At 43.8% G+C, this 25,647-nt stretch overlaps 1 protein-coding gene across 4 annotated transcripts; it reads right to left on the bottom strand.

The window, feature by feature from the left end:
• Positions 1,460–25,274, bottom strand: IFT27 (intraflagellar transport 27). Of its 4 annotated transcripts, none has more exons than XR_002434955.1 (9): positions 25,120–25,274; positions 21,897–21,976; positions 20,764–20,823; positions 20,019–20,078; positions 18,939–19,056; positions 18,522–18,631; positions 18,107–18,323; positions 9,514–9,684; positions 1,460–5,863 (listed from the first exon to the last, which is right to left on the bottom strand). XR_002434955.1 is itself a non-coding variant. In XM_021386060.1 (7 exons), the coding sequence occupies exons 1-7, from the start codon at positions 25,151–25,153 to the stop codon at positions 18,225–18,227; spliced, it is 561 nt and encodes a 186-aa protein (XP_021241735.1). In that variant the 5' UTR covers positions 25,154–25,274; the 3' UTR covers positions 11,881–18,224. The 4 variants fall into 4 exon arrangements, 1 of the variants encoding a protein (XP_021241735.1); XR_002434960.1 differs by having other exon boundaries at positions 1,460–2,479; XR_002434953.1 differs by having other exon boundaries at positions 1,460–9,684.

Below are 25,647 nucleotides of genomic sequence, written 5' to 3'. Positions count from 1 at the left end.
ACCGCCTTCTGATTCTTGGGGTGTGTGTGTTTAATAAAATAAAAGAATAATAATTCCGACTAATAATATAATGGGTATATATAGAGAGATAGATATCAAAAAAGAGAGGTAAGAAAGCCCACGGAAAAGAGTGTAAATTAGAAAGACCACACGGGAACAGGCTTGCCTTTTAAATCGGAAACGTTCTGGTTGAAATATAAAAAAAGGAAAAAGGAAAAAGAAAAAAAAAGAGACAAAAGAACCAAGAAAAAACCAAACAAATAAAGAGAGAACCCCCCCCAAAACGAGACGCCTTAATCCCTTTTTCTAAAATTCTGGTCTCCAGTTTCCATATGTAATGGCTAATTTGGAGATGGCTTCCACAGTGAACAGGGGAGCAGCAGCAGCATCCTCAACACAATCTCTCATTATCTGGACCTAGACAGTTAGAGACTGTAAGAGCAGAGATGCAACCTTCAGTCTTCTTGCTTAGCTCTGCAGCCTGCGCCATGAAAATCCTTTTCCTTCCCAGTTATCTTCCTTGGGTTTTTATTTTTTTTTCCCCGGCAGCGGCAGTCACTCCAATCCTCTCTCACTTTTTCTTGTTCGCTTCTCCTTCCTTTCGTTCGCTCCTACCACCAAGCCAGACTGCCCAGTATACTGTAAGCCCTTGATTTCAGCTGAACAGGTGCCGAGGTCTTGCCTCCCATGGCTTTTCCGCACAGCCGCGGCGCTCGCTCCCGGCGGAGGTGGGCGAGGAGAGAGGGGGGCTCCTGGGGGAGGAGGGGGACAGGCGCGGTGCCCTCCTGGGCGGGGGTCGCGGAGCGGCGCCCGGCTGCGGCACCCCCTGCCCCGCGGCGGCCCCCGGCGACTCCCGGGCCCCGCTACTGCATCAAGGCGGCGGCGCGGCGCTGGACAGCTCCCCTGCGGCGGCGCCGGCCCGCGGTGCTGAAGGACAGCTCCCCGGTCCGCGGCGCGGGAGGAGCGCTCCCGGCCCCCCGGTGCTGAAGGACAGCTCCCCGGGCGGCAGTGCCGGAGCGGCGCTCCGCGGCCCGCGGTGCTGAAGGACAGCTCCCCTGTCCGCGCCGCCCGCGCCGCCCGCCCTGCCCGCGCCCCAGCATCCGCGGGCGGCAGCCGCCCTCCTTCGCTCTGCGCGGGCAGGCAGGCAGGCAGGCAGGGAGGGGCAGAGGGGGCAGCCTCCCCCCTCCCTGTGCCTACCCCGCCGCTGCCAGCCCCGGGCTGGATAGCTCCCCCCGGCTGCCGGAGACTGGGGGAAGGCGTAGCTGGGGCTCTCCCTCTTTCTCGCTTTCTGCCTTTCGCCCCCACCCGCACCACCCCCCCCAGCTCAGCTGCCTTCGCATCCCCACCGTACGTGCCCAGAGCGGCAAGCACAACCCGCACACGCCGCAGTTAGACCAGTACAAAACTTCAGCCAGCCGTTTCTCTCCCCAGGAGATGGGTGAAATGTAACGTGGAAGGGTAATTTAAAAATAAGCTTTTATTTATCTTATTTTTGTTGTCGTTATTATTTTTAAGTGCTCACTTCTCACTCTTCTCGGCTTTGCTGCAAGTTGCATATGTTTTGGTGTTGCTCGTTTTCCGTCCCTCTGTCTCCCCCTGACCAATGTTGTGCGAATCCCTGCGTTTTGACTTTCTCTTCATAGGTTTCTGTTAAATCCCATAGCTTGCTTCAAGAAGCAGACATTTTGGGAAGATTCTTCATGACAAAGGGCGATTTCTTGTTGTTACTGTGATTTTGCTAAGGAAAGGGACCGCCAAACTGAATTCCTCTCCCTCAACCTGGAAAGTATCCCACCTTTCAATCCTCATTTTCCACAGAAAGATGCATGAGATGAATGGATGCAGACTGAAATCTATCACTGCTTAAGTTTCTGTGTCAGACACAACTTGATAGTACCAAGAATGTGTATAAAATTGTGCAATGCTAACATCTTAGTATGTCATAACTGTCTCTCCCTTCTTCAGCAGTATCATTACATCAGGTTAATTACATTAGTCACCTCCTTGTTCTATACATGTAGCTGCTCATTAATGCAGCAATCATAAAGAAAAGAAATCATCTAATTCATGATGCTTCCGATTTTGTTTCTCTCTGATCAGATTCATTGTTCAGTGAACGAGAGACCAGAAGGGCTGCTTTAGGTTCACTGCTCTTCTAGGGGAATTAAGGGGCTGAGGGGAGGGGGTGCCGGCTAGTTGAACCAGTTGGAGGGCTTCAGCCACTTCGTAATTTCATAACTCCATTTCTCTCCTCCATTGTCATTCTCCGGGTGCAGCCTGGGGCTGCCATTTCAGAACAGTGTCCTCCAGGACTGTTGGACATGAAGGACTCTATGGCAAGCAGCAGGCAAGGAGGGGGCAGGAAAGGCAGCTGAGCATTTCCTCTGTTCAGCAGGGAGCTGAGAACACAGTGGGGAGTTTACCAGCAAGCACGGATGGTCTGTGGCATCAGCCGTATGCGGATTGCTACCAGCAGGTCCTGGGGAGGCAGGAGAAGGGATGGGGGATGAAGCAGGTGACAGTGCAGGTTGAGCCCACTAATACATTGCTGGGGTACAACCACAGTTCCTAGCCCCCCTGGGAGAGTCCTGGCCTCCTTCTCTCTTGAAAAAGCTTTTTTTTTTTTTTTTTTTTTGGCACTCATTGAGCTGCCAAACAGCTGAGGATGGGCAAGGGAGGAGGTGGCCCTTGTGGGCTGTGTATTTCAGCCTGGTGGAATAGTGGAGAGCATGGTAGCTGTGGGCAGTCTCTCTGAACTGTTGGTCTTTGTTCAACTGAAGGGTGGAGAGTTACAGAGAATCCCCCTAAGACAGTGGGAGATTATGGCTCTACAGGGATGGCTTGTGATGAGGAGGAGGTTCTCTGAGGCTTTTAGCTAGGGAAGCTAAAGAAGATCACCCTAGGATTTCTCTGCTCCTGAGTGCTTTCTGCTGAAAGAAGGAAGCATAAGGGATGAATGTGTCATTCTGGCAGTTCTGAGCCATTTATTTTTGTGTTGGTGGTCATTCCTCTCCAAGTCCAACCCACCGCTGAGGTCCCATTCTTCAAAGGAAGGCAGAAAAGCAGGGCAAGGAGCCTGGAAGACTCTGAAGAGGAAAAATTTCGGCAGACTATGCTGGCACTAAAATCCATCAGGCACCAACACTGAGCACATGGAAGGGAAAGACACAATGGAAATCTGTCCAAGCAAAGCGGGCTCCTCAGTTACTTTAGGCACTCAAAATAGTGCAATACAGCTCTTACAGTAATGTCACAGAGCAGCCTGGCTGGAGTGAGTGGAGGCAGAAAGGACTCAGGCCTTATGGAACCTCACTTGTTCTCAATCAGCAGGGTCACTCGAAGAAGATAGGAAGAGAAGGTGTATTTTCACTGAGGGCTCCCCTGTGCAGCCCATGTGGTTAAGTGTTTATTTTACTGTGACAAATTGGAATGCCCCTTCAGATCAGGGTGTGTGGGCCTGCACAAATGGGAGCTGTCTTTTGGTAGCTTCTGTTGGTATCTGAGTAGAGTGAGACAAGTAGAGTGAGCAAACAGTCACTGCAGAAGACTGGGATTTCCAAGGCATCCAAACACAGAGAGAAATTACAGATTTCATCTATACCTAGAAAAATACTGCTGGAACTCCTGGATTACTTATCTTTACATTTGACTAATTCAGACAATTTCAGAGGATGAAGCAGAAGCTGGGCCAAAACAGAGGCCCTCAAACTAATCTGTAATTGTTGCCTTTATTATATATTTCTACAGATTTGACAAGTTTGATTTCAAATGACTCTAGCAACAGGATAGGGGCACATTCTCCCCCAAAAATCTGCCAGTATAAGAAGGCCAGGTCTGCAGGACAATGAGTTCTTTAATCTCTGGCTAAGAGCAGTGGGTCCTGTGATGGTTCATTATGTCTCAGGATCAAGACTAAAGGTGAATTCCTGCCTCATACTTCACAATTTTCAGAAATAATTCTCTTCCTGCTACCCTACTTATATCCTCTTAAGCCATTCACAATAATCCCTCTACAGTTGTTCTAAATGCCACTGGAGAAGAACGGAACAAAGGCAATGCAAATGCCAGAATGTCCTGTGTGACTGCTTGTGCTGTGGCTAGATGCTGTGCTGAGATTTCATCTTTCCTACAAAGAATCATTAAAAATGATAATACAAAACAAGAATACAGATTAAAAACACTGTGGCAGAATTTTACAACAGCCGCATCTTACTGAATAGTGCAACACAGAATGACATCTATAGAAGAGTAAGGAGAGAGAAATTAATAGTCTGGAGGAAATAGAGAGATTTTAAATTACATTTTAAATTACTTGAAATGAGAAGCTGATGAGACAGGGAGCTGCAGGAAGTCTGCTTCCAATGGCAAACCAAGAGTGCTGCTATTTGTGGAGAGAAGGGGCAGTGCTGTAGGAAAGAAAGGGGCATGAAAAAGATACAGGAAGGGAGATGAAGGGCATGAAATCGGAAGCAACTCCATGGGATGGTAATGGAGCTGAATAGAGTATCTGTGGATCAAGTGCTCCAGAGGAGAATTTTAGCTCAGAATAAAATCAGACAGCGATTTGGTATCTAGGAATCTTCATACTGGGCAGGCCACCTCAGAAGGAGCTGCTGTAATGAGATGTAAAAGAGATGGAGTTGATGCAGTTGTATTTGCAGGCAGAGCAGAGGTGTTAATAGACAGATGCACCAGCAGAGGAGATGTTAGAAAAAATAAATTGGGGTTAGAGTGATGATTATAGAACTGAAAACCAATGGGGCAGAAAGACAGAAGTGAGATATGATCCAGAAAAGGAATTAATATTTAAGAAGTTTCACTGGAGAAGGCTGAAAAAAACCCCATATATCTGTGTGTTTAGACAAGCAAAGAGGGTGATCAGAGCAGTCATCGCTGGCATTCAAAGCTGGGGGACCCAAAATATGTAAGAAACATTATTTACATCATATCCGCATGCTGGTGATTTTCTTAGACCAATTTAACAAACGAGCAAACTGAAGAAAGAAGAAAATTTGTGTTTTGTCAGAGAATCACATGTGGAGATGATAGAGAGATAAATACAGATGTACAAATGCCCAGTGGTCCTCTCTCCTTAACTTCAGGTTTTTTAACTTGAGGATCAACATAAAAGACAGTGTAAACATAAAATATTTGAATACGATATGAAATTCTTCTCTAGCATAAAACTATGATCGGAAGGGAAAAAAAAAAAAAGAAGGGAGATAAAAGTGATGCTGGGGCTATCCCAAGAGTGCATAAAAAAAACTGCATTTGATACAAGTGGACAAAGTGTGAGAGTATAAGGCTGTAGTATGTAACTCCCTCAGTTTCTGACATACATCCTCGTCTAAGACAAATACTTGGCAAAAAAAAAAAATAATCATTTACCCATATAACACTCTTATAATGTAACACTTTGTGAAGGCACTGAGGCACTGAAATCACAAACCCCACCAAAGCCAAAGTCAATGCACTGATGTTAGTGAGATTTGAGTATTGTCATAAATGAATTGAGTGCTGACGGTTGTCCAAGAAATACGTTGCACACTGAGTCTTGAAGCTAAAGCACCTGTGCTTCCAGTGCAAGACTCCCTTGTCTCACACAACGTTTTTTCCATTGAATGGTAACCTTTGAAATGTTTGCTACCTCAAATGGCAGGAAGAAAAAGAAGTCATCTCATGAGCCTTATGGACTGAATTCTTCAAAAAGGGAAAGGTGTCCTTCTCTACTTGAAAGACATAGTGAGAGAAGATTGGGAATCCCAGCATGAATTTTCCACCATGATGAATTGCTGGGATGAGAACTGTTTTGCCTCTCTTCCCCTTTTCGTGCTGTGCTGAGGTTTGTGTGGGCAGCAGCCTCCTAATCAATAGGAATAGAAAAAAAAAAATCAATGCCTGCAACCCATTAACTGTAACAGAGGGCAGGCTGCTAACCAGTCACTCTAGCTGGAATTACAGTATGGATATCCTCAGCGAGGATATACATGCATACACATGCAAACTTACTGAATAAGACTAGAAGAGAAAATTAGTTGTGAGAAAATTCCCCATACTCATCAGGATGTCTATTCCATATATTTGCTTAACTGCATTAAACGAAAGACACTACCCTACTCACTCAGATGCTGTCCCTCATAATTTTCCACTCTGAAGTGCACATTATTCTACACTTGTCTACAATTCAAGGCTACCTTCTTGCTGGTCCATCCTGTGTGTAAATAAATGCATTCCTCTGCACAACCTTACTCCTTGATAAACTATGTCCCAGAGAGATCCTGTTCAAGACCTGCTTATTCATACGCCATTCCTACTCCGTTTCCGTATCCACAGATTCTTCATCTAAATCTTTTTTTTTTTTTTTCCATCCATGTGGAAAATCAGGCATACACAGTTCTCACAGACATCCACATACTTCCAGTCCTGGAAGCATATTCCAGGAAACAGGGCAAAGAGGTAGAGAGCCTTGATACCTGAATAAACGAATGCCTGAAAAGCAGAGCTAAAGGATACAAATAAGAGGAGAAAAAAAAAACCAAGCTGACTCACATATTCCTCACAAAAAGTTAGTAAAAAGAATATAGCACTGGCTTTGTGATCAGAATCTGCTCTAAAGTCAAGACACAAGGGAAAAGGTCTGCAGAACAGATCGTACAGCAATGCATCTCACTGGAACTACATGAAATATGGGGACAAATAACTTGGTCTTGTTCATAATAAATCTGTTGCCCATCTGTCAATTAACTATAACCAGAACTCACACCAGATCCACCTCTCATGGTCAGGGATGTGAGGAAATATGCAGCAGCTGCAGTTTGACTCTTAAAGAAGAAAAAAGCCTGTTTTCATGTAGACATAGCAGTAATCAGAGAATTGTAAAGAATAAGGCGAGAAAGATAAGTTGTTGGGTTTCTTTTTTTCTGAATTGATGGTTTTTGGAAGCTTCCTGGAAATATCAGGACAGTGATAAATGCTGGAGGAAAGGTGAGGCCTACAGTGAGGATGCTTCATGTTGACCTTGATCAGTGTTCTCTGCTATCAGACTTACTTCCAGTGTAAAGGGCGCAGATGAGGACAAAGAGGATCCTATGCAGCCTCATCTATTCAGTATTATCATTTAAAGCCACAGTCTATCCTAAACACCAGCTTTTGCCTCTGGTCCTCAACAGCCACAGAAGCATTGCTGAGGCTTCCTGGATGGGACAAACTAGGTCTGGAGGTAACAACACAGGTAATCCTTCTGCAGAGGAGCTATAGAGCCAGTTGTCTTCTTTAGGGCATCCTTAGCTCTTCTTCTTTCACATAGCTTATGGTATCAGGGAAGGAATACTGAACTTTTAATTTCTCTGATGCTCAGTAAGAAAAAAAAAAGACTCTTGAAAGAACATCATAACCAAATTAAGAAAAATGGTTAGCCTCTGGGAGAGATGATATCGTCCCTCCGACTTTTTAGAGGGACAAATCAAGAGAAACATGGATCCCAGCACCTGAGAGCTCAATGAGTGCGGAATCTTAGAAAATTCATAATCACTGGGTCCCACAGACATCAATGATAACAGGCAACTCATTTTAAAATGAGGATTTATTTTTGTAGTATCTTATCATCAGGGAGGCATCTCATGAAATGTACTTGTACTTCAGACACTGTTTCAGTGGAAGCCAGCTGGTATATTGTGGCCGCAGAGCCACCATATGAATTCCTAGGATTTGGTTTTGTATTACCTTCGTAACTGTGTAGGATCCAGAGAGCGAATTCCTATGGAGGAATTAGCTTAAACACACTGAGTTAAGACAGTCAGATGCTAGACCAAAGCATTATGGAGATGCACAGAAAAGTGTACATGAACAGAAGCTGTAGAGAGGTGACATTGCCTTTCTTGAGAATAGGGGCCTATTTTAAAAAGAAAGCAAAACACCTGTGTATTTAGGCTTCTAACTCCGTGTTTAGACATTGAAGAACTGTCCTGATTTTCAGTTATGCTGAGCAGTCAGCATCTCACATTGATTTTACAGAGATGAAGAGGCTCCAAATGACTCTGAAAATCTGGATGTCTGTTTTGATATCTAAACGTCATCTTAACAGATGACTCTTATACCAACAAAAATTTTTTAATAGAAATGAAATCAGAAGTTACTCATCAGGATTTGCTACTTTCAATCATTCACTGCAGATAGTAGCCTCTTGTGAAATTTTCTGGGAAAGGTCTGAGAGCAGAGTTTACAGTCTGTGGAAAATCATGGCGAGTGAGGACTCTTATGCAGAGCAAATCAATTCCCAGCAGTGCCAGGGAGAGCACTTGGTTCTTTCAGCTTGACCAGGCCAGACTCAGAGCCTTGGTGATGTCTCTCCGCTAGCAGTGTGAGGCTCCTTCACAGCACCATCCTCAGCAGAGGTTGGCCAAACATCTTCAAGGGTTTGGGGGTACAGTCCTCCTTGGTGCTCCACTAATCTCTTTGCTCTGTTGTTGCCAGCTCTGACCTCATGAGCAGGTCTGGCAGGGGGCACAGTGAGGCATATCTCAGCTGTGTTCCCCATTTCATGTAGGGTGAGAGGGTTGCACATAGAAGACAGCTCAGAGGCATGAACGTGGAATTTCAGGCTGGTTATTCCCTGTGTTAAGGAGGTGGCTGGAGATGAGCAGAGCCTTTGCAGGGCTTGGCTCTCCTCCCATGCTCACCACTTCTGCACTCTTTCATAGGACACTTTTCCAGGTTGCTTGCGTCATTTGGATAAAACTGTTCAGTTGCCATCTTTCCAGTAGCCAGTCTGAAGTGTCAAACCACTTCTCTGTTTCACAGACCACTGGGACTTTCTCTGCAGCTGACCTATATTAGTTTCAAGCTTCACTTGTTCTGGCCTGCACTCCCCTCTATTCTCCCACATGGAGCACATGCACTGCTCCTCCCCCTCAAACAAACACCTTTATACATCCAAGGACATTGTAAAAATAAAATGATCACAATCTGGCCCTCCGGGAACCTCAGTTTTACAGTTTGTCCCACTCAGATGCCGACAGAATTCACAACCCAGTTCAAAAGAGACAGACAGTGAGTGAGAGAAAGCAGGCAGACAGGCACAGACAGGAGGAGATGAAGGAATCAGGGAGAGATTAAAAGGAGCAAAAGAAGAGAGACAGGGAAACCAGAAGGAATAAGCTGAAACAATGAGGGGAGGCACATAACCTGGAAGCCTAGAACATAATAGAGAAAGGGGGGTGAAGTTAGAGGGAAGAGTATAAAATTAAAATGGCAGAAAGCTGAAGGAAGGTGTAAAGAAGGAGGTGAAAAAAGATACAGCAAAGAACAGAAGAGAAAAGAAATGGTCAAAGAGAGGGGTGGTGGTAGAGTCAGGCAGCAAAGCAAAGTGGCATCTATGACATGAGGCAGAAGAATTAAGAAGGTGCCTGTTAATTTGGGCACTGTTTTCTTTTCACGTCTCCTTTTCCACTGAGAATACATTGTGAGGAAAAAGGGCAAGAGGAAGGAGAATAAAATGATAAATAAATGTCTGACCTGCCGTCATAAACAGCTCCTAGCAGTCAAACAGGTACACTGGAAATATGCAGTCCACAGGTTGCAGATGCTCAGGTACATTGCAGTTCAGCAAGCAGGAAACACCCTGCACTAGAACAGTGGCATTTACATTCCCAGGTCCACTGGGTCTCTGTGCATTGGCAGTGAGCCCTGCGTACAAGAAAATGCTTCTTTTTAGTCCTATGGAGTCATGCTCAGATTTCTGCCCTATATCCTCTCTCAGGTCCCAGTAAGAGAACCTCAGCCCCAAACACATGAGTACTAGCACTGTGAGTCTCCCTTCTTCTCATAAGAGCTTCCCTCCTCTCCCCCCCACCAAATCTCCATTCTTGTTTGCACTCCGAGGGCTGCCTTGCCTTCCCACATCTCTCTTTTTCCCACATTTTATCTCTAGCTTTGCTCTTTTGCTCTTTCTTATAGCTCTGCTTTATCTCTTTCCTCTCTCCTCATGGCTGTTCTCCCTCTCTGTCGTTCACTCAGCTCCCCCCGACACAGGCATATACAAACACACAGACACACACACAAGCAATCGCTTCATCTCTGTCTCTGTAGTTATCCAGTTACCTATTACCGTAGTACCTAGCTGACACACATCTCTCTCCCACAGACAATCCATCTCTCTCCCCACTACGTATCAGCCAACTCTGCCTGCCCTCCCTTTGCATCCCTGCTCTCACTGTCCCCCAGCCAGTCCATTTCTTTGTCTGTCCCTACACCAGTTCTTCTGTCTTTCCCTCCTGACAATCCATTCCTCTTGCCTTCTCCCCTACTCTGCCCATCTGTCTGTCTGTCCCTCCTTCCCACAGTTCTCTCTAGCTGATACCCCAGTCCATCTCCCACCCGTGCCTCCCCCTGCTCCTTCACGTATTTTATCTCTTTGTGTCTCCTACACACCCAGGCCCACGCTTGCTCTCTCCCATACTGAGAGGAGGCGGCGGCAAAGAATTTGCTGCTGACCGCTGCATTGCTAGGAGGCAAACACATGGCCGGCCTTGTGCAGGCCAGTTTCTGCCTGAGTGCCCCAAGTCACATATCCCCAGCATCATCTCTGGCACTGGGAAAACAGATGGTGTAATAAATGAGAGCAGTCTGATAAAAGGAGGAAAGGGTGCCTGCTTCGGATGCCCCTCACCCGCAAAGAAACACGCATCCAACATGGGCACAGCCCTCTCGCTCCTATACCAGTCCAGTTTTGTGCCAGAACTAGCTGGATGAACTAGGCACAAGCTCCACCCTAGCACCAGATGGAGAACAGAGGGGTAAGGGAAGGTAGTAGTGGACAGGAAGACCAGTGCTTTTTCCTGACATCAGTGTATAACCCCATAAAGGTGAGTATATGTGAGGATTTAAGGAGTCTGAAGGTAATGGGGGGAGAAGGGGTATTAGCATGAGAAGCATATCAGAGTTGTGGGGATGTATGGCTACAAGCAGCAATCAGACCTCCATGTGCAGGGACCATTCAGAGGCAAGAGGCGTGGACAGTATAGAGGAATCAGATATCAAAATGGTTGCGAACCAAGCGGCATCCAGTGATCACCTCTGTCATGGTGAAGAAGGATGCCACCCTACTGGCAGTCTTAGCTAGAAGGGCCATCACCACCAATGACTCAGTCCACTTAAAGGCAATATCCCCAGGCCTGAGTGGGTGCAGAAACTAGAAACGGCAGAAAAAGCTGCATTACTCTGTGTCCATACCAGAATCATCGAATCATAGAATTAGCTAGGTTGGAAAAGACCTACAAGATCATCCAGTCCAACCATCCACCTACCACCAATAACCCCATTAAACCATGTCTCTCAACACTATATCTAAATGTTTCTTGAACACCTCCAGGGATGGTGACTCAACCACCTCCCTGGGCAATGTCCTCCTGCCCTTTCCCAGTTTCATGACACTGTCCAAGAAAGCTCCCTTACGTTTTCTGCTACCTCCTCCGCCACCTGCATCCAGAGACATGCAGCATTGTATTGAACTCAGTTCCAAGAAATGACAATTGTTTCCTGTTTATAACCTACCAGCATTCCTAACTCATCTAACATTTTCCCATCCCTTGCAGCCTGATACCTCTCTGCTGACAATAGCACTGAAAAGCATTATCTTAACCTTGTAAGTGGTCTTTCCTAGACGCACTGTTCTGCATTTTATGCCTGACACTTCAACTGCAACGTGAATTCCAACACTTCCAGTTTCAGCCCCCACACTGAAGCCATTCAAAATCAAAGACCTAGAAATAGCACACAATGGCTACACACAACTGTTATACTAAGAGTAAGTGATGCTTCACAAGAATCAAAATTGATTAGCAAAAGTTAAGAGAAACCAAGAGAGAAAAGAAATTCCACTCATTCACAGCTAAAGGCATTTTTATTGTAGTTAGTAGCAAATTCACAAACAGGGTTGATCTCTATCATCTGCTTTACATCGACCACATACACATTGCATTTTTGTATTTTTTGAGGTTAATATTGGTATTTTCGGGAGGTCTTCTGCTGTATTAACTGCTCATGAACAGTTTTTGTTGTGAAATGTCAGTCCTGAAGTTGTAGTAGTCACTTTTGCTTGATCAAATGAGATGAAGGTTCTCTTTCCATTCTCTGAATGGATGGATATTATATATGGTGCAGCACAATTATACATAAGTTTATGTGGTAGTTTCTCCCTCCTCTTCCCCCCAGATGAAAGGTTTAAGCAAGTGTACCACCCCAGCTTCTGGTAAAATAATCTAATGTTTTTTTTTTTCTTTTTAAATAATACAAAAATTTGTAGGCAATTGTAGGTGTTTATTTCCTTCCACTCAGAAATCCCATCGAAGAACTGCACTCAATCTGAATTTCCAATATCTCTTCACATTCTTCCAACCTTTTAGTCCAATAGCGTCCATAGTCTACCTGCTTTATTTTTTCCAGTCTCCCCTGAATATGCTCCTCAGAGCATCACAGCTTGCTGTGTTTATCTCCCCCCACTACCCCTAGGCTTACCATTATGGGTTCTCACTATTGCTGTATCAAACTCCAGCATCAGCTCTGTCATGCAGACTTTAATTCAACCTGCCTTTGTCTACTGCAAACCCTTTATCTTGAACCTAAACTCATGGCTACCATTGACCTTACTCATCATGGCGCTGAATCCCCCAAACCAACCTTGGCCCAGAAAATTTCTATTCAGTTATTTATTCTTACCACCTGTTCTCCAACCTGCAGTGTCATTCAGCACTATCTTGTATCCTCATTTTCCCTCAACAGCTCAAGCATAAATTACTTTTCCTCTCACTTAATTTCCATACATAATTCTACAAGCCAGGAAAAGCCTTAGGTCTTTCCATCCATATTTCCCACTCTCCCTCTGCAAACCCCTTGGGCTCTACATGAAGGAATATAGTCCCCACTCTCCTGCACATTGCTATTCCCCTACTGCTCCTGCATTTCCACTGTTTGAGACACAGTGGCTCACCAGTTCTGCTCACACTCCCTAACTAAAAGTCTTCACATTGTATATTTTTCCAGTACTTGTACAGAAAGATCATAGGCTCCACATTTCTCCAACTGATGCATATCTGGCTGGAGGGAAACTCATCAAACTGACCCCATCCCTGACCCCAGCTTGACATGTAGGGTCTGTCACATTTCCCTTTTAAACATTGCCAAATTTGGATTAGATCTCAGAGACCAGGAAAGAGAGCAATTCCAGACTTTTCTTGACAAAACAGCTCTAGGGGAGGAAATATGTGAAGCTGTGTCAGAAGAATGAGAAAAGGACCCCCAAGGAGTAAAAACAAAACAAAACAATAAACAAAAAAAACAAACAACCACAACTCCAAGTCAGAATGAGAAAAGCCAGCGTCTACGAAAGTTATATGCGGCAAGATCTGAAGAGCCAAGATGAGGCTGCAGGGACTCAGCTGGGGGTCTTCTGCCAGGAAATTACACTCTAGACTGAGCAACATCCCCATCTCTCAGATGATTTCAACAAGGAGTCACAACACCTAAGAGTTCACAACACCCGAAAGGACTCGAGATTGAGATGCTCTCTCCTTTCTCCCTCCCCCAAGCCTTGTTGTTCCGGGTCAACAGAGCCAAGGGCAACTGGCACAGAAGACATTGTTCTCAAGGCAAGATGACAGCAGGAGGAGAAAATAGGATGCAAGAAGCAGAGAGATGATGTGCCCTCAGGCTAAGAGAAACGCTGAGGGGGCCAACATGGCCCTTGAATATTTCCTGCTTGCAATCCACCTCTGCTGCAGAAGGTCCTAGAAATCTCTTAGCCCCAGGACCACAGAGTATCATCTGCAAGATGGAAAAATTGCTTGCTTAAAACAAGCAGAGGTGGCTATTCTCCACCAAGAAGTGGAGATGAAATGGGAAAAGAAAGACTGTGAACACAGGGAGAGAGAGAGGGGTCCCATAAAGATGGTGTCTAGAATAGACATATCCTCCTTCTACTAATAGAGATCCGCCATCACACCGCTGGCTTTAAACAGGCAGATGAGAAAACAACTGCAAGCAGTTGTCAGCTGAATATCATAGATACAGTAATTATTAAAAGCAGAGCACAGTCCTGAGCAGGGTACGGACCCCCATGGATCTGTGTAAGCACCAGTAAAAAGCATTTGCTGCCTACAGAACAGAAATGCAGTGTTTTCCCTGCTGTCAGCACCTGCGTCAGGCTCCTGGTTTCTCTTGAGATACAGCTCTTAATTGGGATAGATTGTACGTTTTCTGCTGTAGCCCGGCCCAGCTCCAACTTTAATTGCTAGTTTATGACTTAGCCTGTTTTATGCTTTCCACACTACTTCTTTCCCCACTTAATCTAATAGAATTATAGAAAGTATTGCTGGGAAGACCTCAGGAGGCCACAGTTTATCCTTCTGCCCCAAGGCAGTATTTCATTTTCAACAACATCATGTGTCTTTTGCTATCAGGTCAGATCGGTCCAAGATGTATAGAAGGTAAAGAAAAGAAGCTTACCCAAGGGATTCAATTGGCATAAGAGACTAAATCCAGCCCTTCAAGTCACTGAAGTTATATCAGAAATAACTCTGGACCAAATAGTGTCCTTTATCAGATCAGTTTTCTAAAAGATGTTCTTTCTTAAGTTTTATGTCTGTAAAATGAACAGATCTCTAGAAGAAATTGTTCTGACAGCCCTATTTCAGTATATGTGGTGCTTTATTATGAACAGCAGTGACCACTCCATTGTTAAGATTGAACAGATCTTATCATGGTATGATCAACTTTGAAATTCTTATTAAATTCCACAATAAAGATTAATCTTCCTGGAATTTTACATCCTGCATTTCACTCCATGGTAGAACGTGTCTGGCGAGACAAAACAAAACTAAGAAAGCATCCTTAATTAGACAACTTTACAAAAATGCATTTCCAGTAAAATTTCAGAATGTCAGTCAGCTTACAAGGTGCATTCTTCTGAGACAACTTGACTAAAATTCCACTTTCACCTATTAATTTCTCTAACACAAAATGTCTTACAATCTTGGGAATAGTCAGTGGAGAAATTGTAAAACATTAAAAAATCAGCTGGTGATGTATCATACCATATAGAGCAAGGCACAAGTGTAACAAGGTTTCTTTGGAGCAAAAAACATGAAAACTGAGGACCAAAGGAAAGGTAAGGAAGAACTCTGAGGAGGAAAGACTTTTTTTTCTCGTAATCAAAAAAGCAAGCAGGAAAAAGGACTACATACTTCTTAAAGACGGATAAAGGCCTGCTTGTTTCCTCTCCCTTCTTTTGAAATTTCAGTTCTGGTTGAATCAGGGCTCTTCTGGGTTGCAAACATGCATGCTGAGCACTTGCAGCATCACATAGCTGGACAAAGTAGAGGAGCTATAAGAAGACAACAGTGGTCAGCAGACATGCTTTCTGCCTTTCTCCCACTGTCCTCCACAGCACTTGTAATTCAGGGAGATGCAAGGGCCATAAGCACCAAACAAACACCCTCACTTTGTAGACAAAACTTTTCCACAGCCTGTTTATATGTGACTCTCACGGTCTCCACTTACCCTTCACCATTAGTCTCTATAACCAAGGTCACAAATAAACTAGGAAAATAGCATCACCTGCATCATGCTGGTATTACATAGCCTATTAGCTAAGAAGGACAATATATTATGCTTTTAAAACGCATTCAGAATGATGGAGACGGTTATGGCCAAACATACCATTTTGAAGGACATTAAATTATGCCTACTTTAGTGCTTGAAATAGTGCTGTAGAGAGCAAGGTGGGCTACATGTTTTAGACACAACCTCTTTTCTAATTCTAGTCTTGGCCTGCAGAAAGAAGGAAAGGGGCAGTGGGTGAATCCCTACTGCTAGCTAATTAGATTATACATTTCCTCTCTCAGGCAATATATCTTTCCCTGCATGGGATGCATTTTTCTTCACTAACCTATCAAAAGCAGCTTCCCAATAAATCACAAATCACCACCAGCACTCCCTTAGTGAGATCCACTAGCTTTTGTGTTCATTTAATAAAACAATGTTCACCAATCTTCATCTTATGGTGCATTTAGACTGTTTATTTGAAGTTATGGGAAGTCTTTCTGGTGCAGAGAGATTGAACTCACTGGTTAAAGATCATGCAGGATTCATTTCATCACCCATTCCCAAGGCATTCACCGCCCACCCCCATGTACCACACCGCAGGTGGCAGACACACCTGGCATGCTATTTTCAGTATGAAAAGGTATCTGTCTTGTGTTGCAATCACATCGTCATTAGAAGTAGGGGGGGAATGAACTACCTTCTTCAGATCAGCTCAACATCCAAAATAACTTCTATTCCTAATAGTCAGAAGTACTAGCATCTGCAGGCAAACTTCTATTCAGCCTGTGTAAACCAACAGACACCGCAAGGATTAACAAGGCAACCCATGTAAGATAAAGTCAATCCAAGCCAAAAAAGGTGAGTTGTGTCTAGTGACCCTAAGCCCACGGAGGAGTCCTCCTTTTCTTGCAATAACAGCTTTCCCAGCCAGTTCTGTCATTTTTTTTCCCACGTGGATTTGTGAAAAACAAAACAAAACAACAACAAACCTACTTATTTTCTTTTCCAGCAGGCTCAGCGCCTGCTTAACCTCTTTAGCTTATATTCATGCTCCCTAGCTAATTCCCAGCATCAACATAGTGTTGCCAGTGAAATGAGCCCAGCTGCTATATTCCAGACTCTTGAAGTGCTTCATAAACTCTGCTACAACATCTGCAGTCATATTCCTAGCACTGGGCATAAAAGTGGTTATAAAATATACGTATAAAAGCATTGAAACACAGATTCCTGAAAAGCTTGCCTGAAAAACTCCTCGGTGTTTATTCCCCTCAGAAATTAGCCTTCCTTACCCAAGGGAGGCTAAAATAATTCTGGAAGAGGAGAAATGTTACAGTTTTGAATTCTTTAGTGTAAGGTCTGCAGGGCAATAAATAACCATGGATCCTTCCACATACTGCATTAGCAAATATTAGCAGTTCTTACGTATGCAACATCAATGTCTCATGCAGAGTGTTCTGCCTAGGTTTTTGCCCTTTCTGATACAAAACTTCCAGCTATATACACAGCTGAATCAAAGTAACTTAGCCAGTTCGTCTTTCGCTTCCTGAGTCTTGTTTCCACTATTGAAATCAGAGTCACAGCCTGTACTTTGAAATTCAAGGATAAGCAGGGAAAGTTTCACAACAAAGACGACTGATTCTAGTAAGGGATTGAGAACTAAACCTAATGAGAACATGATGCTGCTAAATTCAGCTGACAAGATACAAAATGACACAAAACCAAATAAAGTAACAAATGCATGAAGAAAAGACAATTTTGGTTTTAGACTTGCCCCTGGAATAAAAGAGGTATTCTCACCTTAGGACCCCATTTTACAGATAAGCCAGCTTTTTTAAGACTGTATAAAGTCCTGCTTGCTTCAAGAGGTAGCTTCTTCGGAAATATTGTGACCTGGGGCCAGCAGAGGGCACTGTGTTACCAAGTGACAGTGGTACAGATGCAAGACAGACTGGCAGAGGAAGAGCCTCGTTGAAGAAAACTAGATTCTAGGCATTACAAAGAGGTGTTAGTCATCACTGTATCAGTCCTAGAACTGATATGAATAACACTGTTAAAATTGGCCTCAAACTCTAGGCACTCCCAGATATACACCTAAATCCAATCCAGTCCTCGCACATCTGAGATACTACGTGTTCATTTTAAGCCACAGACTTTCTACTGAAAATGCTTTGCAGGTAGTAGGGCTGAATCAGTCCTGCCCTGCAACATATGTATCAATGCCGGGTTGCTAAAGTTGAAAATCCTCCTGTCAGCTTCCTCTCTCCTCCTCCAAACATCTACATCCTTGTTTGGAGCAGCAGGAAGTTTGTTCAGACACGAGACAAGGCACTGTCAAGGCAAAAACCTGGCAATTTCCATTCTGCCCTCCTCCTTTTACTCCCTGCCTCCTCCAACCTAACAGACTTTCAGTGAGCAGAGAACCAAGGTAGAGGACATGAAGGGGATGCTAAGGTAGCAATTCCAAAAGAGTGTCTTTCCACTCACTTATTTCTAGTTTATTTTCAATTACCAGAAGATGATTGTGAAGAAGCAAAAAGCTCATCTTTTTTCCTCTCACTGCATTCCAGTCCAATAGGATTCTGGGCACTAGAAGAAGCTCAGAAGTTAAGCCATCCCAGTCACAGCCCTCAAGCCAGTGAGTGAAAGGTTTCCACTTTTTCTTTGTACAGCTGGCAGAATGACTTTGCCAGTATGTTGAAGGGGGCCTCAAAATTTTTCATCTCCTTCTGTAAAGAAATAAGAAAATTGTGAATGACAGATGAAATAGGCATTTCACTATTTCTGCTCAAGCAGCTTCATAAAAGACAGACTAAAACTGAGGATGAGTTGTGGAATTGAGCCCCCAGTTATTTTTCCTCACCTGAAAGAGAAGACAACTTTACAAATACTCACTTCTACAGATGATGAAAAAAGCAGATACTCACCACTGATATCTCACAGTATTCCAGGCCATGTTTGTCAGCCCATTCCTGTGCTTGCTTCTGTTCCACAACTCGACGACCAACCAGATCTGTTTTATTCCCCACTAAGACACCTGTAGAAAAGAAAAAGCAACAGAGGAAAATGAGCAACCCAGAAATGATGATTTGTTAGCAGTAAATATTGGGACACTGCAGCAGTACCTGAAAAGGTTGGGGGGAGGTATAACAGTATGTAACTATCTAGAAGAGGTTCCACTAAGGAATGATCTGAAATATATTTGTGCCTTTATCTGCACTGTGAGTTGGAGAAACCAATGCCTGCACCTGCCTTAAATTAAATGCTCTTTACCACAGCTCAACAGAAGCAACTGCTGCCATACAAGAGGGTTGCAGATAGCAAGAATATCATCCATTTCTTACCTGGGATGTGCATTCCAACTGCTTGTGCCCTCAGCTTTTCCAGCCACTTGGCACAGTTGTTGAAAGATTGCTCATTAGTGACATCATACACAAGGCACAGGACATTTGGTTGGTCCCACTGCACAGCAAGAAAGGAACATTGTCAGCTCTAATGAAACCGATGCGGTCAACAGCCAGTCTGCATCTGCATGGCAAACACAGATGCTAAGATAAAAATAAAAAGCCTAATACACAAGAAACCTATGCCCGGGTTGAGGTTTCACATCTCTGTTGAGTTGATTAAATGGATAGCTGGCACTGAGCGATATGGTCTTGCTTTCCTTCTTCATTTCTGTCTTTATGGTCCTGCTCCTTTACTTGTACCAGCTCTGGCACTCATCTTATTCCCGGGGAAGCTGATTCTTCATGCTCAATCAGCACAAAATTAATCCTAGAGAAAAGAAGTAGAAAGGTTTTCTGCCAGTTTGAGAAGCTGAGTCAGCTTCCAGAGGGGTCCCTTGCAAATCAGACCTGGTGCAAGGGCAGCAGTGCAACTGCCTCTTGTAGAGCAGTGAACCATTAGGTTGATTTAGCTGTCTTAGGAAACTTCATATCAATTAACTGATTCTGCCTTTCGAGTGAGATAGCACAATGGAGAACCGTACCAGTAAAGACAGGAATGACTGAAGGAAAAAGAAGTAACAATCAAGGGCAGTATTACGCTCAAGGACAAAAATGTGTCCTGTTGTATCAAGATATCATTACAACACAAAAAACATCACTGCTGAAGTAGCAGCAAAATAGATGTACTTCTTAGAAATAGAAATAACTTTAACCAAAAGCACACAGCTGTTCTCAGTTAAAAATCTCTACTTCTTTTGTAAGAAAGCTGAAGGATTATCTGCCTTCCTTCCTCTTAAAAGTATTTATTCTAGCTCTCTTACAAGTTTCAGAGAGGTAGAACAGGAAGCATTGGCAACTGAGGCAAATGCTCCCATTTACACTAAAGACAAAGTTTGCTGTATCTGTCAGACTGAGGAGTTCAGATCTTCAAAGCAAAAGCACTCCTTTGGAAGAAGAGGACTGTTACATAACACTTACCAGTTTCTCCAGCATCTCAGAAAATAGATCTTTTCCTGCAGAGTCAAAAATGAAGAATTCCTGAAAGCAGAAGCAGAAAGAAGGCCCTTGCCAGGAATACTGCAGTGTAGAGAAAGGTTTTGAAAGTAAATACTGGAACTTGCCATCCCTGTGTTTTGTTCAGTACGGCAGTCTCATGTCCCTAAGAGACATGCTCCTGGCACTGTGCATAACTCGATTTTCAGACAGTATGATAAAAGAAATGGCTATTTTTCACATATAAATGATAAAAGGATTACGTCCAGGGCCCTAGGCCTTGTTTCTACCTCTACCAGAAACAGAGCACTGGGAAGAGTGGGACAGTAAAAAGCTGATTTGCACTATTTCCATAAAATGACACACATGTCCACATTGCAGTAGTGGAAGTGTAGGGTATTTAAGAAAAAGGAACAGATAAGTTTCATCTTCCATAGTTCTAAGAAACATGAACTAAACCCGATTGTCCTAAAAGACAGAACAGAAAGCAAAAAGTGCTTGCAACAGCTTTGGTTTAAGATGTCCTGTTGGACACAACTATGTAAAACATATTTTAAGATTAAGCTAACCCTGGAGTATAAGAAATTGCACACGACCAGTCTCATTTCCTTAATGCAACTTAATGGCCTTATGAACATACAGTGCAATCTTCGAACGGAATGAGATGGAAAGTGAGGCTTGAGCTCCAGATGTCTCTTTCTGACCCAATTTATGTCACAGAAAAACTCACCACACTATCACTTGTCTCTGGAACTGATATAGCCTTCACCAACAGTTCAATGCCCGTTGTCTGTCAAGAAGAATCAGGAAAACAGGGATCAGAGGAGCTTCTAAGAGCCTGTCCAAGTGCATACCAACTATGCATCAGATTGAGGCAATTTTTGCAAATCATTACAATCCCATCAAAGAGACTGCTGGGAACTCACCAGTGCTCCTTATGGCTTTGGTAACACAGTCCTCCCTACATGTCACAGCTGTGTAGATTTGCTCAAATCGGAAAAAGACAGAGTACCAGTGTTCAGAGCTTTGTTTGTATACTAACGTATTAGTTGAAATCTGTGGGGCTACATTCACTGTCACACTGCTGCTCCAAAGCAGCCTCGGAACATTCTGCACCAACCATGTGATCAGCTAACATATGGGACTGAGGTTATTTGTGCCTCTTCCACCTTTTATCTCATTCTCCTTTGTAGCTTGTTTGTTTGTTCTATTTCCATCCTTAACTTCTGGTTTCCATCTTTATTTCAATGAATAAACATAATATAGGGTTATTTTTTTCCCCCCCGCACTCATATTTTCCTTTTTTTACTTTACTTATATTTACTTTTATTTTTATCCTGCTTCTGATTAGTCATCACCATTGATTATCTCACTGAAAGACTGCAAACTGTATCCTCTTCATCTGGGAACAGTTTCTGCAGATTATAATTATCTCGGGGATATGCAGAACATCTTCATGTTTGCATAGTGATAAGCACAATGTCCACATGCACACTGAATAGTTCGAATTAAGAGCTTTCTCCTTCAGTGATGCTTTTTCATAGAGTATTTCCTAAAGGGGAGAACTCTCTCCCACCACAAAAGCTCATGAAAATATTGGTTCAGAAGGAAAATTATAAAAATTAACTAATTTACTCTCCATTGTTTCAAAACCAGCACCCACATAATGTAAAAACTTACAGAAGATTAAATCATTTCTCTTCAGACTCAAAGGTGCAAGACAAAGAAAATTATGTAAGACCCACACTGAATGCCTCAACAAATCACACTATTTATTTTGTTCTAGGGCTTCTTATTTTCTCTCATGTAACTTAGAAAAGTTGCTAGACAGCAGATTGAGTTTGTTGTGTAACTTACACTTACCAATGTATAGTTCTTCTGAAAATGAGCCCCATCATTGCGGAACATCTGGGCTAAAGCACTCTTCCCCACAGCTGGATCACCTGCAAAACCAAAGATTTAAAAAATAATGAAATTATTTCATCTTAGAGAATCTTATTTTCCCTCAGTTCCATTCCTATCTTATGCCACGAGACACTGAATACTCCAACTCTGAATGCAAGCAAGGTAACTGTCACAAAATAATCTGAAGTGTACTACCCATATAATGAAATAAATATTGTTATTATGCATACTAATGCTGAAATCAGGTTTTTGCTCAATGAACAATAGTAAAGAGTTCCCAGATCGGGGTTTAATTGCTGCTGGTTTTAGAATTTGTGATTACAAATCTACCCTATAGCCTTTACCTAAGAACTCAAATTTTCCAGGTATGGTGTCACAAAGAAAATGACATCGTAAGGGAGACTGGGCTGCATATGCTGTTTCTTCTCCTTAAAACACACATTTCTGCAAATTCAAATCCTTGTTAGTATTATACTGAGTTTGGTGGAGAGACGGGTCTTCCAGATACAACAAAGCTGCTCAATCTGGTAACATTCCTCGATGAACTCTTCTTGCTGACCCTGCTAAGTGAGCAGCTCTTGCTGACTCAATGCTGCTGGTGGCTCATTAGTTGCATCCTGGGCATAACAGAAGCAAATGTCACTTGGCTGGAGAGGAAGCCTGCTGATTCATCCCTGTGAGGAAGGCAAACCAAAGGGCTTTTGTTTCTGCTCCTCTAGAACAAAGGTTTACTGGTGTCACTTGCATAACACTTTGGGCAAATTTCTGCCCTTCTTTGGCCCACTGTTACAATATTCTGCAAGACCTAAAGTGACCGCAGAGAACTGCGGAATTCACGTAAGCCCAAATCATTCCACAAAACAGACCACAGCCCTTGCAAAACAGAGTTAACTTAATGTTCCCAGGGAGCTTATCTTCTCTTCACATATTCTTTCAGCAGCCTGGATAGTTCAAAGGGACAAAAAACAGGAATTAAGTATCTCAGTGTTCTAGCTTTACCCTGAAAGGAACATTCATGATAGTCAAGCTTGGAACACAAATCTTCTGTTATATTGGTAATAAACAAACTCAGAGAGAGGTACATTTTGGCCCTATTAAAACTTCATAGATGGTGTTTAGAAGGAGATTCGGAAAGTTACCTCCTCACAGGATATTTCAAAGAAGAGTATTTTGGATACTAACAATTGCTCCTAGATGTATTAACCAAATGCAGCTCTTGTTTAAACGTTTTTAACATGCTTGCTTACTTTAAGCTGAGTTGGGTTCATAATATTTAGACAGGAAAATCTGGTAAATCAGCTTGTTTGTTCTCTGATCAGTTCAAGCTTGTGCTGAAGACAACACTGTTCTGAGTGGAAGCTATTCTGTATTTCAATAGATAATTAGATCTGTCTTTGTAAAATGAAATAGAGAAACACACACTGCTACAAACTGTGCAAGCTTCTTTTATTTTCAACATCCAGTGCAAATTCTAACCGAATGTGTTGCTTTTCTTTTGACAGCCTCAGCTTTTTTTTAATCTCATTTTTCTTCTTCTTTGCCATTCTCTTAGCCCATTACATCATTACACTTCTTTCTCAAGTTTCCTCGCAGTTTTCATTTAGTTTGGTCTCATTTGCAAATACTGCATCCCACCGAATTTATTCCGTCCATATTTCTGTTATTCTGCCAGAAACTGTTGCATGTCTCTAAAATGCCTACTACCGACAAGTATCTTTTTTACAAAGAAAACCCTTTCGTGGTGTCTCCAAAGTAAGTTCAAACAATATCTTCGTCTGTGTCAGTAAATTACCCTTGAGATAACACTGGAATCGCTTTCTATTGTCAAGTTAATAGCCTCTCTTCTGCTAACAAAAGTCCTTTCCCCTCTGCTGTTCTTCTTGACCTCATAGCAGCTCCCAATACTGTCAGCCATTCTATTCTTCACAGTAATTCCTTAGGTACACAAGAGTTTCTTGATCTGCCTCAGACGTTTTTGCTCCTACGAATGTAATTGCATTCTCTTGTTCTCTCTAGGTTGTTGTGGTTTCTCGTCTCTTACATCTATTTCATTATAGTCATCTCTCCTGAAGGAAAGAAGTTATTTTGCCCGGTCTGCTGCATTAATTATTTTGAACAAGATACAGATACTGTCCTAGTACTTAGGAGCACTACAAAGGAATCTGATTCTATGACATGGAACAGAGCATTTCTGTTGTTTGCATTGTGAACAGAATTGAAAGGGCAGCTTCAAACCCAGCTGAGATGAAGAACATAACTGAGTCACACAAAGAAAACCTATGCGAGCTCCGTAGTGTCATGGAATCAGCCTTTGGAAACATTAAACAAAGCCTACATAGGGACCTGGAAACTTCCAAATGGGAAGTGATGTGCAAGTTTCAAATCTTGAAGACGGGTAAAGTACTCATGCTGTCCACAGGAACTGTCTACAGGGGCAGCAGGGAGAATCACTCTTTGCCTTTGCCAAAGCTTGCACTCGGCTTTGTGCAAGCTGACGGTTACCTACTCCTGAGGAAAAAACAACAACAACAAAATAATCCACAAAGGTTTAATTCTGGATGAAAGAAAACAAATTTGGAGCAAAGAGCTAAACCCGAGAGCTGTCTGCACACCTAGGTTTTCTGGTTTTGTGCTCCTGGCTGATACCATGCGCTCAGTGAGGAGCCTTTCCTTCCTGCAGCATTCACAGTCGGCTGCATTTACTCTCAGCACCTCTCTAATCCATCCTGACTGAATAAAGCGGTGTCTTCACCTCACTTTTTTTTCTCAGATTAACCTCCAGTTCGCTTGGGGAAAAAGAAGCCTCTGTGAAGTAGTGATGCTTTGTTCTCCTTCTCATCCTCTTCGCCGGGGCTCTGTGTGCATCACACTCCCACAATCCCGCTATATCTGAGCCGAGCCCCCCTCCCCCTCCGCACCAATTCTCCTTTCCCACCAGCCTCGCGCACCCATTTGCTTCAGACCCTGCCCTTTCTCAGCCGATCCCACCGCGCTTCACGCCCTCCCACGCCAACTGGGAAGGCGGTAACAACCGCCCCGTCCCCCTGGGTGCTGCCCACCCCTCTTCTGTTGCCTCTGCCGATCTGCGAGGCCGCAGGGCCCGCCGCCACCTCCTTCCCAGGGATCCCGCCTCGCTGAGGGGGCCTGGCTGTCCCCGCGAGGCGGAGGAGGCCGGACTCACCTGCCAGCAGGCACTTGGCGGAGAGCTTCACCATCGCCCCGGCCAGGCGGAGGCAGAGGCGGCGGGCCGGCAAGGCAGCGGCTGCCGCCACAGCGCTCTGCCGCGGCCCTAGCAACAGCGCGGCCCTAGCAACGGGGCGCCCCGCCTTCCTCCAGCGTGCTCAATCCGGTTGGCTGTGAGCTCTGCTCGTCAAGGCGACCCGGAGTTACTATTGGTAGATGAGTCTTTGCCCGCCCTCCGAGCGTCCTGTCACTCGATTCCGAGTCCTCGGCCTTTCTTGTGGCTAAGGCGGGGCAGAGCGCTCAGGGGGCGGTGCAGCTGTGGTACGGAGGGCTGCGGCGGGGTGTTGTCTGCCCAGCAACTATCTACGTAAGCGAGGCCGACTTGTTATTGGGTAGAGCACAGGGGACAGTACCAGGTAGCCAAAATTAACTCACCTTGAAAAGAACAGAAAATAAAAAAATTGTGGGCAAAAGGCTACATAATAGGAGTTTGGAAGCACTAAGGAGCAAAAAGACAAGCGAGAGT

The sequence above is a fragment of the Numida meleagris genome, chromosome 1, assembly GCF_002078875.1.
Source record: "Numida meleagris isolate 19003 breed g44 Domestic line chromosome 1, NumMel1.0, whole genome shotgun sequence".
Classification (NCBI taxonomy): Eukaryota; Metazoa; Chordata; class Aves; order Galliformes; family Numididae; genus Numida; species Numida meleagris.
Note: the sequence above shows the minus strand (reverse complement) of the source record. Positions and strands in the feature narration are given on the sequence as shown.